This window comes from Carica papaya, chromosome 3 (assembly GCF_054855325.1).
Source record: "Carica papaya isolate Zhongbai chromosome 3, ASM5485532v1, whole genome shotgun sequence".
NCBI lineage: Eukaryota > Viridiplantae > Streptophyta > Magnoliopsida > Brassicales > Caricaceae > Carica > Carica papaya.
The window spans coordinates 13,684,780-13,700,939 of record NC_142311.1 but is presented as its reverse complement, the minus strand read 5'-3'; the positions used below and the strand labels follow the sequence as shown (position 1 = coordinate 13,700,939).

Sequence of the window (16,160 nt, the reverse complement as noted above, 5' to 3'; positions counted from 1 at the left end):
ATCAATTAAACGATATTTATGCAGACGATATAGCTTATCATAACAAGGGATTGGGTAACCAAATAACCGAATAAACTAGATAAATTGATAAGACCATAGAAATTATAAATTACGAACATGCACAATATGATAACAAGCAAGTAAGACAGTATAGAAAAATAAACAAGAAATCAGAATAATTGTAAACTAACTGGTTCCGTCTCCAGTAGTGACCTGTAATTATTTTTAGAGTTTTCAAAATTTTCACAAAAATACAAAATTATACATCGTTAAGCCTCAATTTATCGTAACGGAAAATAGGATAAGGAATCCTTACTCGGATCGGTATTTTGAGATGTCGTGTTGTCTACTACATCTTCTAATGGGTCTCGAGTTTCATAAATTTTTCTTGTAGAATCCAAAACACTCGTAACGTACCTAAAAATGCCCTAAAAATCTAAAATTGGTGTCTAAAATTTTTTATGACCAATTTTAGGGTTCTGACACGGCGCCGCCGCCGTGCCTCGATGCCGCTCTGGCACCCACGATGGCGATTTGCCCTGGCCTAGCTGTTTTAGTCGGTTTTGATCGATTTTGACCAGTTTTACATGTATCCTTGCAAAAAAATACGTTAGGGGGCCTTAGTTGATCAGAAAATTACAAAAAACCGAACCTACCAGTGGGGAGTCTCCGGGTGCGGTAGCTCTCTCGGTCCTCCTTCGCAACTGGGGTTCCTTCTTCGGTTAACATGCATAGAAAAGGATGGTGACCACAATGATCAAAGAATTGCATGAAACGGGAAGCGAAAAGGGGCTCATCGGAAGAATTTTTGGGTTTTGATTGTGGCAGCTCTGCTGGGCTTTGCCCGATTTCTAGCTCACTCGTTGTCCCTCTTACTTTAATATGGCCACAGAGAGGTTCGAAATCGAATTTCGAGTGGGTAAGGGAAAATTTTACCTTTTTTGGCGATCGACAGTGGCTCTAGTGCGGAGTCGGTTGGCGGTCGACCTTCTTCTCTGGTGTATGGTTTTTCTTCTTCGGTGGGGGGCTGGCGGCTAGGGTTTGGGTTCTCTTACGATGTCAGTTATTTATATCCATCCTGCGTCGATTTGGACCGTTCATTCATGTCGACATGGAGTGAGGAGGGTCATCCGATCTTTGCCTGTTTAGCCCGATTGCATGGATGAATCTAGACCATTCATCATGATTGATCTTGTTCGTCCAATCACACTTAAGGAGAGAACGAATCTGAGTCATTCATGTGCGCGAGATCGAACTTGGGCCATCGGATCGCTGGGCACATGGATCGCTCACGTGGTTCTGACGTCAGCATGTTTTGACATACTGCGTGCTTTGGTTCATCGGGGCTACTGACAAGACTGTCCTACGTGGCCAAATTTTTTCTTTTTGTACTTTGACCCTCTGTTTCTAATTTTTCTTTTAAAAATACATCCGAATTAAAATTTTTGCCCATTTTTCTCAAAATTATTTACAATCTCGTCCCTAATTCATTTTTCTCAAAAATTCGATCAATTAAAAATAAAATAAATAAATAAGTAAATTATTTTTATATAATTATTAAATAATTAATCTAATAGGAAATTTATCCCAAGCCGATTTTTTAGTCTGGGTATTACAAAACATGCCACCACCTCAATACCCAATTTGGTATAAGGATGAACTATACCTCCCAATCCCTTACAGTATGAGACTTCTCAGCCCCATTCGACTGAGGTAATGTCAACGATATAATTTTTTCTATATATCGGGTCTGTCCATCATTTCTGATGGTACCCAGTAAGCCTTTCATACATACATCGACGTCATCAACCAATCATAATCACATACTAATATCTTTTTTTTTTTATCAATCAACAGTAAATCATGCAAATAAACAATACATAAATTAAAAACACACGATTAGAACATTTATTTTAGATCAATCAATAGATAGGGATATAATGATTTTGTAAAGTGCTCGATACAATAATAAACGATTAAGACAATATAGAAACAAATGAACAATATAGATAAACTATATAATAACCAGTTTTGCCTCCACTAGTGACCTGTAATAAATTTTGGAATTTTTCTAATTTTTATAAAATATAATATTATTGATCATTAAAATTTAGTTTACCATAACGGAGAAAAGGGTGAGGGATTCTTACCTCGTATCGGTGTATGAAATTCTGTTACTTTTCATTGTGCCTCTTGGTTGTTCTAAAGTTTCCTGGATTTTTCCTACGGACATTAAAAATACGTGTCATGTTTCCAAAATAGGTGTTTTAAAACTTTTTCAGCCAATTTAGTGTTTCAGCACAGCGACACCACCGTTCTTCGGTGCTAGCTCCTCCGCCCGTGGCAGCGATTCCTTTCGGCCTGACCGTTTTTGGCTAATTTAGGCCGACTTTACATGGAAACCAGCAAAACAAGAAAGAGTCAGGGGGCTTTTATTGGCCAAAAAAAGGAAAAACTAAAATTCTACTGGGGGAAGGGTCTACGGGTGCGGCGGCTCTGCCATTCTTCCTTTGCGGTCGGGATGTTCTACGGCTAGTCTAATCAGAACAAAACGAGGAACACAATAGTAAAAAAATCAAGGGAAACAAAAAACGAAAAGGGAGTGATCAGAGAGATTTTTGGGTTACGATCGCGATGGCTCGGCCGATCTTCGCTTGTATTTTTCAGCTCATCTGCTGCCCTTTTTGCTTCGATATGATTATAGGGAGGCTCAAAATTTAATTTTGAGTAGAGAGGAAAAAACTTTACCTCTTTCAATGTCGATGGTGGCTCCAGTGCGGTGACGACGGTGTCCCTCCGGTAGCTGGTCTTCCCTCCGGCCGCCCTCATCCTTCTTCTCTTTAACCGATTACATGTGCGAATCTGAACCGTTCATCACGATCAATCCCATCTGTCCGATTGCGTCTGAAGGAAAAACAAATATGGGCCGTTCGTGCGTACAGGATGTGATCTGGATCGTTGCATTGCCCAGGCACGAAGATCACCTGCGTGACTCCTGCATGGAACCGATGTCAGTGTGTCTATCACGCGGCGCATTCTGACTCACTGTGTTGCTGACGTGGTTGTCCCATGTGACTGTATTTCACCTTTTTACAAATTTTCCATCTATTTTAAATTTCTCTTTTAAAAAAAGCAACCCCTTTATTCACAGTTTCACCTCTTTTTTAAAAAAAAATTGTGTAATATCCACCTAAAAGAAAAGAAATGTAAATAAAATATTGACTTTAGATGTAAATGAAGGAAATTTTTAAAATTTGGGGCTTTTAAATAAATTCAGGGACTTAAATGAAAGTAGATAAGAAAAAAAGAAGTAAAAATATAAATAAAAAGAAGTGGAAGGGGCACAAGAAATCAGGAGAATGGATGGCTCAAATCGGACCGCTTAAGGAGATCTAATGGAGGAGATTTTAAAAGAGAAAGAATGGCCCAGATTAAGCTGGTGAGATCCAACGGCCAAGGAGATGGGTATATGAGGAAAGAGATTAGGGTTTTTCCTCATTTTGAGAGGAGAACCTGGCTGCCATCTCGTCCTCCCCACCAGCTCCCTTAGGTACTCATCTTGTTTACCTTGCTTCTTGGCCAGCTTCACATGTCATTACCTGGGTCAGAATTCTCAGCTAACTCTGAAAGAAGGAATGAAAGAGCAGCTCCTGTGGCATCAAACTCAAAGAGAGTTGCATTAACGGTTCCTTGAAAAATGGATCTTCTTACACAGGTACTGGTGTTAGAGCCTAGTGAAGCAGACGTACTTGAGACTCATGATTGGACAGGAATGAGAGGGAAAATGAGAAAGTCGATTGGGTGAGAGGGAAGGGAAGAGATATGTCGAGCAGTGGGGGGAGAGCCGAGAGAACAAAAAAAGGAGAGGGAAGGAAGAACGAGGTCGGAAAGAGGAAGGGAAAGGAGAGAAAAAGGAGGAAGGAGAAGAAAAGAAAGGGAGGCCAAAAAGAGGAAGGGAAAGAAAGAAAAAAGAGGAAGGAGAAGAAAAGAGAGGAGGGGCCGAGTGGGAAAGAGAAGGGGAGCCAAAGAAACGCCACTACGAGGGAGGAAGAAAAGAAAAGAAGGGAAGAGGCAGTAAAGTGTGGAAGCTAAACCGAAAGGAAGAATGAGGAAAAGGAATGGCCAAGACGCCATGTGACGGCAGAGACCGAGACAAGCGAGGAAAAGGTTCATCTTTTTCGTCTTTTCTTCCCCTATTTTCCTTCCAATCTATTTCTATTTTGCACTAACCAAATTTTAGGCGCAAAAATCACCATTCCAATCACAAACACGCAAGGGAGCCATGGGGTGACCGAGAGGAGGCGATCGGGAGCCAAGTCGAGGCCAAATCACCCATGCCAAAAGGTAAAACAGTTATATTTTCGTGTTTTAGTGGTGGTTGAGCGTGGTGGGGCTGGGTTTTTGTCAGGCTGGCCGCGCGAGCTCGGCCAGGCCACCCACCCGTGCAGGAACTGAGGAGGCTTCCTCGAGAATGGGGAAAGTTGACCCATTTGGGAAGCCGAAGGGTCTTCCCCAAACATGGAAACTCGATCTACCATTTTGGGGTTCTGATTCGTCGTTCAGAAAACTGAAAAGTCTTCCTCAGGAAATAGGCATATGATTTACCATTCGAGAAGCTAAAAAATCCTTCTAAAAAAATAGAAATCCAATTCGCCGAATGGGGAACCGAAAGGTTTTCTGGGTACGGATCCTGATAATTTCGAGTATTCCGCTGGGTGGTTGTTTGAACCCATAATTTGATTAAATTAATTTTTAGTATTTCGAAGTATTTTAATTAATTATGCCATGTGTATAGAAAAATTTGAACAGTCAGGCGGATCCAAAAAGATGTGTAAGAGAGTAAGTATTTCTAAATCTCAACTGAGTTTGAATTTCAAAAAATGCATTCATTTCATTAAATTATGAATTTTGAAATTTGAACGGACATGGACTCAATTTTCGATGAAAAACAGAATCTAAATTATGATCAGTAAACCTAAACAATTGTAACCCTATGAGGAGATAAAACTAGAAAGCAGATACAATGGACTAAGAGTTATTTGAACTGATGAAATCCAAAATTGAAAAGAAAAATTCTCAATTAAGGAAAAATTGAAAAAATAAAAATAAAATAAAAATGTAAAAATAGACATAAAAAGAAATAATTGAGGTTAGGAAATGATTATTTTAACAAACTGAGAATTTTGGAATGAGATGGTAGGAGTGAATAGGATAGGGACCCTTAATACCTTTTCGTTTAGTCTGAATCGAGGAGGGGAGTGTGTGTGTATGGTTGAAGTTCAACGGGCATGGTGAACCTGTACATGGATAGAGTTTGAAACCTAATACAAACGTGGATAGGCATTCATGTGAGTAAGGATCACCTAGTAAATATACCTGTTGTGGCTATTGTGTGATTTGTGTGTGTGCTATCCATGCGATGGGAGGATCCATTTCGTCTTTCCTCGATGATGACATAAACGACACTGTGTGATGAAACCATAGAAATGACCGTTCGAGTATATCTGTGATTTTTTTTTGTGCGATTATGTTTCGAGATTATAAACACTATTCGAGTGTATTTGTGATCTTTTGTGTGTGTGATTATGTTTCGAAATGATGATTGATATTCAAGTGCATTTATGACTTTCGAGAGTATGAGAATATACATTTAAGGTTTGTATATGATATTCAAGAGAATTTATCAGATCGACAAGAACATATGAAATAGTGAAAATAAAAACATGAATTTTGCACTGAAATATTTTTATTGCTTTTGTTTCTTACCGTGTGTTTTAAATAAAATTTTATCTAGGTTGAGAGAACGAGAATATTTATTGAGTTGGTAAAACTTATTAAATTTCACCTTGATATTTTTCAGAGGAAAATGAAGAGCCCACACCACTGCTAGACGAGTAGAACCCGTAAAAGGGTTCTTGTTTTTGTATATATTGTGCAAATTGAAAATATTTTATTTTGTTCTGTTAGACTCTAAATTCTGACATCATGTTTGTATATATAGTTAATGTACATATCACATGGGGTGCTAAGTTGTATTATATTTATTTATCCACGTATGCATATATTTTATGAGCCCACTGCATAAAAATCACATGAGCAGGAATTGCGCCTCATATCAAGTATCGGACCATGACAGGTTGTATTAGAGCCCACATTCGTAGAAACATCCCTTGTGCATGAGGTTTTAGAGTTTAAATATGATATTTTGTAACTATTTTGGTGTTAAGAAGTAGGAAACATTATTTTGAAATATTCTAATTCATTCTTTTTTGAATGAAGGGTTATGAGATGAGACGTGGACGAACTCCACTAGAGCAACCTCCTGATTACATGTCTTTACATGAGCATATTGACTGGTTATACCACATGGTAGATGAGCTTTTTAACCAACCTAGAGAAGGAATACCTCGCCCTCCTTCAATACTCACTCAATACAATCCAGAACCAATCATTATGGATCCAGACTGTCACAGAAAGTTTTTGAGACTCCATTCTCTTACATTTACTAGTACCAAGAATTTTATTGAAGCTGAAGGATGGTTGAAAGAAATTGAAAAGGCATTTCGAGTTTTAGGGGTGACTTCTGAACAAAAAGTGATTCTAGCTACATATCTGCTTGTCGGTGAAGCTGACCATTGGTGGAAATTTAGATAGACTACCATATTTGTTCCCATCACATGGGAGAGATTTCTGGGGCCATTCAATGCCGAGTATTTTTCAGCACGACTCCGACACCAAAAAGAGTTGGAGTTCATGCAGCTCACTCAGGGGAACTTGTCAATGGTATAATATGCTCGAAGATTCACTGAGTTGACCCGTTTTGCTCCAGCTATTTTGACTGATGAAGGATAGAGGGCGAGAAAATTTCAGTGGGGGTTACGCCCACAGATCCAGGATGCTCTTGCAGTTCTAGAATTAAAGACTTATGATGAGGTTTTGGCAAAAACAACAATAGTAGAAAGTAGATTGAGGGGTTTATCCTCTGAAGTAGGTAGTTCTAGACTCCTAGTACCTCCAAGAAGGCAGATTCTAGGGTATAGTTCATAAGATAAGAGGCCCAAAATGGTAACAGAGGTATCTCCTATACCACCATTAACTCCTGGTAGGGCATTGACCTACTGTACTTGTGGAAAGAATCACAGTAATCAGTGATGCCATCGTGTCACTCGATCCTATTTTAAGTGTAGTAGCTAATAATATCTGATCTGTAATTGCCCACTTATGAAGGAACAACCAGAAGCTCAAAGACGAGGATGGGTGTACACACTTGCTGCAGCAGATGCTGAAGCAAGCCCAGACATTGTTCAAGGTATGTATCCTATCTTAAAGAACCTAACTAAGGTATTAGTAGATCCTGGTTCCATACACTCATTCGTGTCACACACTTTTGCACAACGATTGAGTGTTACACCTGTTTATTTGGGGCATATCTTAATGATATCCAGACCAAGCACGGATGTATTACTTTCTGATGTTATCTATAAAAATTGTATAATAGAGATAGCTGATAGGAAATTAAAAATAGATTTGGTACTTTTAGATGTGGGGGATTTTGATGTAATATTAGGAATGCACTGGCTAGCGACTTATTATGCAACTTTAGACTGCCGTAACATAAGATTGTATTTAATATTCCTAATGAAGAAACTTTTACTTCATAATTGAACGAAGTTATTTACCACATAGTATGGTTATTTAAGTTATATAATTTATTGAGTCTAATATGTAAAGGTTGATGTGGTAGGTGATAAAGATAAGAAGATTGATTTTTATGGTGTGTTGATGGTCCGTTAGTATCCAGATGTATTCCTTGACAAACTTTCAGGATTACCTCTGGATCGTGAAATAAAATTTTCCATTGACCTACAACCAAGCACCCAACCAATCTTTATTGCTCTTTACAGACTAGTGAAAACTTAAATGGAAGAATTAAAGAAGTAATTAATAGAACTCCAAGAGAAATGATTCATTCGCCCTAGTGTTTCTCTTTGGGGTGTTCGTGTAACATTTGCCAATTAAAAAGATGGAACCAAGCAAATGTGTATTGATTGTAGACAATTAAACTGGGTCACCATCAAGAATAAATACCATTTGCCCAGAATTGATGACCTATTTGACCAATTACAAGGGGTGCAGATCTTTTCCAAGATCGATTTACGATTCAGTTATCATCAAGTGAAGATTAAACTTGAAGATATTTCAAAGACCGCCTTTAGAACCAGGTATGGCCATTACGAATTCTTGGTCTTACCTTTTGGATTGATGAATGTCCCGACAATATTTACGGACATGATAAATAAGATGTTTGAGCTTTATTAGATCAATTTTTTATTGCATTCATTGATGATATATTGATTTACTCCAAGAGTCAAGAAAAACATGTTAAACACTTAACACAAGTTCTGAAAACTCTTAGAAAAGAAAAGTTGTTTGCAAAATGGAGTAAGCGTGCATTCTGACTCGAATAGATCACTTTTTTGGGTCGTGTAGTTTCTAAAGACAAAGTATATGTAGATCTAGTAAAAGTTGAACCTATCATGGGATTGGAACATCCCACTACGGTAAAAGGTGTTCAAAATTTTTTTGGTATGGCTGGGTACCACCGCCAATTTGTGAAATGATTCTCTAAGATTGCAACCCCTCTTACCTTGCTTAGTAAGAGGGGTATTAAGTTTGAATGGATCTCAGACTGTGAAAATAGCTTCAGAGAACTCAAAAACTGACTTGTGACTGCTCCAATACTAACACTACTTAATGGATCAGGGGGTTTAGGGTGCATGTTAATGCAAAATAAAAGAGTCATCGCCTACAGGTTGAGATAATTAAAGAATCATGAACGAAATTACCCGACCTATGACTTGGAATTAGCTGCAATTGTCCATGCCCTTAAGATCTGACGTCATTATTTGTGTGGAGAGACAATTGAGATCTATACTGATAACAAGAGTCTTAAATATCTCTTAACGTAGAGGAAACTGAACATGCATAAGTGTAGATAGATGAATCTTCTTAAGGACTATGATTGCAAGATATCCTACCATCCAGGGAAGGGAAATGTGGTGACTGATACACTGACTCGCAGTACCTCTGACATGATTGCAAAACTAGTAGCTTCCGAATGCAAGACTCTAAAGACCTTATAAGAATTACAATGGGGTATTCACAAACGGGGAATATATATAGCCAGCTTGAAAATCGAACTAGTATTAATTCAGAAAATTAAAGATGCTCAAGAAATTGGCACTACTATAGGGACCTTGAAGAAAGAAATTGAACAAGGTTTAAGGTTTGACTTTAGAGTTCATGATGATGGGTTGCTTCGATTCAGAGGAAGATTATATGTTCCTGATGACCCTAACTTGAAGAGACTCATATTAGAGGAAGTACATAATTCTAGGTTTACTATACATCCAAGCATCACTAAAATGTATCGGAGTTTACAACCTCGGTATTGGTGGATTGGGATGAAGAAAAATATTTCTGAATTTGTTAGTAAATGTCTTACATGTCAGATTATTAAAGCCAAACACCAAAAACCAGGGGGATTACTCCGACCTTTACCAATTCTAGAGTGAAAGTGGGAACACATCACTATGGACTTTGTGATGGGTTTGCCTATGACTAGATTGAACCATGATACTATGTGGGTAATAGTGGACTGATTAACAAAGTGAACTATTTCCTACCAATAAAAGCTACAGATCCTCTAGATAAACCTGCCAGATTATATATTAAGGAAGTTATTAGACTTCATGGAATTCCGGGATCAGTAGTTTCAGATCGAGATGCTTGTTTCACTTCTAGGTTTTGAACAAGCCTACAACAGGCCTTAGGCACTACTTTATCATTCAGCATAGTATTTCACCCACAAACGGATGGCCAAATGGAGAGAACCATCCAGACATTAGAAGAAATGCTTAGGGCTTGTGCACTAGAGATGGGAGGAAATTGGGATAACCATCTACCATTGATTGATTTCGCCTATAACACTAGCTATCAGTCCAATATTAACGCAGCTCTATATAAAGCACTTTATGACAGACCTTATAGATCTCCTATGTGTTGGGAAGAAATTGGGGACATAAAATTAATTGGACCCAAATTAATTGAAAAAACTATCTCCAAGATTGTCGTAATTAAGAAAAACCTTCAAACTGCCCAAAGTAGACAAAAGAGTTCTGCAGATAATCGTAAAAGGAGTTTGGAATTTGAAACAGGGGATCATGTGTTCTTGAAAGTGTCACCAATGAAGGGTCTTATAAGATTTAGGAAGAAAGGCAAATTGAGCTATCGCTTCATTGGACCATTCGAAATGCTGAAGAGAATTTGATCTAATGCTTAACAATTGACATTACCACCAGAGTTGGAAAACGTTCATGATGTATTTCATGTATCCATGTTACGTAAATACCAACCTGATCCATCACATATAATTCAGTATGAGGAGATTCCTATTGAAGAAGGTATGTCCTATCAGAAAATACCTATAGAAATATTGGACAAACAGGAACGAGTATTGAGGAATAAGACTATTTTGATAGTCAAGGTACTCTAGCGTCATCATTCGCCAGCATAATCTACTTAAAAACTAAAGATTCGATACGAGCTCGATTTCCTCACCTACTATAGAGATATCAAATTTAGAGGACCAAATTTTTATAAGGAGAGAAAAATTGTAATATCCACATAAAAGAAAAGAAATATAAATAAAATTTAGAGTTTGGGTGTAAATGAAAGAAATTTTTAAAAATTTAGCCTTTTAAATAAATTCAGGGACTTAAATGAAAGTAGGTAAGTAAAAAAAGGGTAAAAACATAAATAAGGAGAAGTGGAAGGGGACAAAGGAAATCAAGAGAATGGATGGCCCAGATCGGACTGCTTGAGGAGATCTGATAGAAGAGATTTTAAAAGAGAACGGATGGCCCAAATTAAGCTGGTGAGATCCAAGGGCTAAGGAGATGGGTATATAAGGAAAGAGATTAAGGTTTTTCCTCATTTTGAGAGGAGAAGCCGAAAATGAGAGGGAAAAGGAGAGAGTCGACAAGGTGAGAGGGAAGAGAGGAGATCTGTCGAGCGGGGGGGGGGGGGGGGAGGAGAAGAGAACCAAGAGAAAAAAAAGGAGAGAAAAGGAAGGGGGAGGCCAAAAAGAGGAAGGGAAAAGAGAGAAAAAAGAGGAAAGAGAAGAAACGAGAGGGAGGTTGAAAAGAGGAAGAGAAATGAGAGAAAAATGAGGAAGGAGAAGAAAAATAAGGAGGGGCCGAGCGAGAAAGAGAAGGGGAATCAAAGAGTGACCGCCGAAGAGCGGCCGCCGCGAGGGAGGAAGAAAAGAAGAGGGGGGGCAGAGGCGGGAGAGTGTGGAAGCCGAACTGAAAGGAAGAAGGAGGAAGAGGGAATGGCCGAGACACCATGTGACGGTGGAGACTGAGGCAAGTGAGGTAAAGGTTCGTCATTTTCGTCTTTTCTTCCCCTATTTTCCTTTTAATCTATTTTTATTTTGCACTAATTGATTTTTTAGGCATCAAAATCACCATTCCAATCGTAAGCACGCAAGGGAGTCGCGGGGTGACCGGGAGCCAAGCTGAGGTCAAATCGCCCACGCCGAAATGTAAAACTATTCTGTTTTTGTGTTTTGGTGGTGGCTGAGGGACGGTGGGGCAGGGCCAGTGTCGAGCTGGCCATGCAGGCTCGGCCAGGCCACCCACCCGTGCAGGAACCGAGGAGGCTTCCTCAGGAATGGAAAAGGCCGACCCATTCAGAAAGCTGAAAGGTCTTCCCCGAGTATGGGAACCCACCATTTTGGGGTTTCGATTCGCCATTCGGGAAGCTGAAAAGTCTTCCTCAAGAAATGGGAATCTAGTTTGTTGTCCAAGAAGCTGAAAAGTCTTTATCAAAAAATGAGAATCTGATTCACCGAACGGGAAGCTGAAAGATTTTTTGGGTACGAATTTTGATAATTTTGGATATTCTGTTGGGTGTTTGTTGGAACCCGTAATTTGATTAAATTAATTTTTAGTATTTTGAAGTATTTTAATTAATTATATCGTGTGCACAGAAAAAATTAGACATTCAGGCGGATCCGGAAAGATGCGTAAGAAAGTAAGTATTTCTAAATCTCAATTAGGTTTGAATTTTGAAAAGTGCATTCATTTCATTAAATTATAAATTTTAAATTTTGAATGGACATTGAACCAATTTTCAATGAAAAATAGAATCCAAATTATGATCAGTAACCCTAAACAATTAGAACCCTAAGAGGAGACGGAACCAGAAAACAGACTTAATGGACTGAGAGTTATTTGGACTGATGAAATCTGAAATTAAAAAAGAAAATTTTCAATTAAGAAAAAATTAAAAAAGAAAAAAAAATAAAATAAAAATATAAAAATAGACAGAAAAAAAATAATTGAGATTAAGAAATAATCATTTAAACAAACTAAGAATTTTGGAATGAGAGGGTAGGAGTGAATAGGGTAGGGATCCTGAAGACCTTCTCGTTTAGTCTGAATCGAGAAGGAGAGTGTGTGTGTGACTGAAGTTCAGCGGGTATGGTGAACATGCACATGGATAGAGTCTGAAACCTAATCCAAAAGTGGATAGGCATTCGTGTGAGTGTGGATTACCTAGCAAACATACCTGTTATGGCTATCGTGTGATTTGTGTATGTGCTATCCATTTCATCTTTTCTCGATGACAACATAAACGACATCGCGTGATGAAACCATAGAAATGACCGTTCGAGTGTATCTGTGATTTTTTTTTGTGTGATTATATTTCGAGATTATGAACAATATTCGAGTGTATATATAATCTTTTATATGCGTGATTATGTTTCGAAATGATGATTGATATTCGAGCGCATTTATGACTTTCGAGAGTGTGGGAATATACATTTGAGGTTTGTATATAATATTCGAGAGAATTCATCAAATCGATCAAGAACATGCGAAATAGTGAAGATAAAAACATGAATTTTGCACTGAAATATTTTTATTGCATTTGTTTCTTACCGTGTGTTTTGAATAAAATTTTATCTGAGTTGAGAGAACGGTAACACTTATTGAGTTGGTGAAGCTCATTAAATGTCATCCTTATATTTTTCAGATGAGAATGAAGAGCCAACACCGCAGCCAGACGAGTAGAACCTGTAAAAGAATTCTTATTTTTGTATATTTTGTGCATATTCAAAAAATTTTATTTTATTCTGTTAGACTCTAAATTTTGACATCATGTTTTGTATATATAGTTACTGTACATATCACATGAGATGATAGGTTGTATTATATTTTTTTATCTATGCATGTATATATTTTATGAGTCCACTGTATGAAAATGGTATGAGCAGGAATTGCACCTCATATCGAGTATCGGAGCGTGACAAATTATTTTTAATTTCATTGCTTAATTTATTTTTCTCAAAAATTTCATGAAAAAGAAAATAAAAAACAAAATTAAATTATTAATGTAAAATTATTTCAGGTCAAATTTCTGGGTCCGGATGCTACAACATTACTATATCTATAGATCTAATAATTCCCATAGCACCACAATGAGTGACCAAATATGCCTACCAAGTCATTGGAAAAGATAAATTTTTCCTTCCTCTAGAAAAAAGAAGAAAAAAATAGGTGGAGAGTTTATCATGTTCTATAAAAGAAAAAATTGATCATCAAGATTGGTTTTTCTTAAAAAAAAACAGAGGCAATGATTCATTTATTACTTTGTAAAGATGGGCACTCCATCCACCATAGGAACATTGGACCCGTTGATAAAAATTTTATATTTTATTTAATAATTATGAATTTAAATTTTAATAAAAATATAAAATTTATAACTTTATTAATATATATTAATGAAATTAACGTCATATTATATTTTATTTTCATAAAAATTTGAGAATTTCATTCTGTTGAATATGGGAAAGTTGCAGAAAAAATTATTCCCATATTTTAATCATTGCTGGTTTATATTATTGTACTTAATTATTTAGCCATATTTAATTATGGTGTCAGATCTTATCTGCTAGATTTTAATTAATTATGAGACTTTGTGTATAAATTACTATGTATAAAAGTTCATCACATTAATTAAGTCCGATTAAAGTGATACGGTAAGATTAAGTTTTAATACATTAAATTAAATATGAATTTTTATGTGTAAAGATTAAATTATTATTTTTTTTATAATAAATTAAATTATAAATAATAAAAATTAATAAACGATTAGTCTATAAATACGATTATAATTATCAAATTATGAATAGTTAATTTATTTTATTACGATTTTTCATCATCATAAATAGAAAGAATGAAAAAAATTCAAAAAGACTATATGTTAATTTAAAAAACTTAACCGCAAGACATGTAATTATTTTTTACCATGACTAGTTCAGATACGTTTAGATTTCAATCTTGATGATTTGATTTTTGTAAATAATAAATCACCAATATTATCTTGTTTTGCTTTAAAAAATAAAAAGATAATTTAACCTACAAATTTATATTTTTCAACCAGTAAATTAATTTATATATTTTGTAATCCATTATAAAATTTGTCTATGAAGGGAAAAAAAAAAAAAAAACTCAAATTCCAAAAGTAGATCGTTTTTTTTAAAAAATAAATTTATTAATTAAATTAGAAAAATATTTAATCTGAATATATAAAAAAAAATGTAAGAGCTGTTTTAATAATGGGATTCATTTCAGGATTCAATTAAATGAATTAATCACTCTCCTATCAATTCAATTCACCAAAATTATTATTATTATTATTTTAAAGATTCACGTTTTATAAGTGATTGATTTAAATTATAATTTATAACATTCATGCGTCTAAATAAAAAAATTATTTCTTCTTCTTCTAATTTTTTGATATTTACATTCATTTCCAGTGGGACCCTCTTTCTCTTAATTATTTCAATTACTCTATCAGATGGTACCTCAGCTAAAAGATTCTTTTATTACATTTGATATTTAATTTATAAAATATACACAAACATGATTTCATCAATTTATTTAGAGAAGATGGAGTGGAACAGGCTCAGAGCAAAGGCCCAAAATCAACCCAGCTGCAACTTGCTGTAGATAAGGCTTATTATGTCTTCTTCGTGCGTACAGATATATATATATTTCAGAGAGAAATTATATTGAAAATATAAAGACAATAATCAAGAGCCACTGGTTTCTTTTTTTTTTTTTTTTTTTTTTTTTGGGAGGGGTTGAAAGAAGAAGAAGAGAGCGGAGATGGATGGAGTGATGCAAATAGGAATTCCCATATTAGGAATTGCAGCAGCTGCAGTTATTACTTTCTATGCTGTTAGCTTTGCTGAGATCAGAGAGGTAATTTCTTTATCATTATCTTTTTTTTTTTTTTTTTTTACTTTAAAAAATAAAAACCAAATATCTATCTATTTATTTTCTGGTTTGGCTGCTCTCCTTCTTCTTCTTCTTCTTCTTCTTCTTCTTTATTTGTTTCAGTTTTTTATTTTTTATGCACAACTGTTACTTTTCAATTTTAGGTTCGAGCTCATAATTGATTTGTTCAACATTGGCTTATTATTCTTTTTTCAATTCTTGTATTTTTATTATTTAGTGTCTTAAAGTTAATCGTAATTTACATCATTAGTACAACATCGAATTGCATCTTGATTAAAAAAAATCGTAAAAATATTTAATTTAGATTGAGAGTAGAATTAAATAGCAACTGTTTCTATTTATATTATATTGACATTAATATATTGAGTGAAATGGCTGTTTTTCTTATTATTCACTCTCCCTTTTGTGGTGGGGTTTTTATGTGTCTAGAAATCTTTTAGGGATTTAGAAGAAGCAGAAAATGGAGGAGGGTTCAAGTCATCTCTGAGTTCCAGGGAAAGAAGAGCTAAGAGAAAAGCTGATAAACAGGCCAGAAGTTGAATTTAAAGCAATTCCCATTTTTCTTTCTTATGATTTACCTTCTTAGTTATGTAACATGAAGAACACAAAGGCAGATTTCACTTTAGAGATGGATGCACTTACATTACAATTCTTGCACAATAATTCTAAATTTCAAAGGCAGATTTCTGCGCCGCAAACTATATATTTGAAGAAAAAAATTGATTTCGATACTGTGGAAATAATAAGTTCAAGTTTGTCAAAACTTGTTTGCATTAAGCTAATCACGAG

At 35.7% G+C, this 16,160-nt stretch overlaps 1 protein-coding gene across 2 annotated transcripts; it reads left to right on the top strand.

Moving 5' to 3' along the window:
• Nucleotides 1-15,146: 15,146 nt before the first annotated feature.
• On the top strand, nucleotides 15,147-16,020 carry LOC110821609 (uncharacterized). 2 transcript variants are annotated; one of them, XM_022051512.2, is made up of 2 exons: nucleotides 15,147-15,335; nucleotides 15,801-16,020. In XM_022051512.2, exons 1-2 carry the CDS (start codon nucleotides 15,240-15,242, stop codon nucleotides 15,909-15,911), a joined length of 207 nt encoding a protein of 68 aa, XP_021907204.1. In that variant the 5' UTR covers nucleotides 15,147-15,239; the 3' UTR covers nucleotides 15,912-16,020. The 2 variants fall into 2 exon arrangements, 1 of the variants encoding a protein (XP_021907204.1); XR_002541094.2 differs by having other exon boundaries at nucleotides 15,197-15,335; nucleotides 15,812-16,020.
• Nucleotides 16,021-16,160: the final 140 nt, after the last annotated feature.

Coding starts and splice junctions, on each gene's coding strand:
- LOC110821609 (XM_022051512.2), top strand. CDS start 15,240: ATGGATGGAGTGATGCAAATAGGAATTCCCATATTAGGAATTGCAGCA. Junction 15,336..15,800: donor GCTTTGCTGAGATCAGAGAG/GTAATTTCTTTA, acceptor TTATGTGTCTAG/AAATCTTTTAGGGATTTAGA.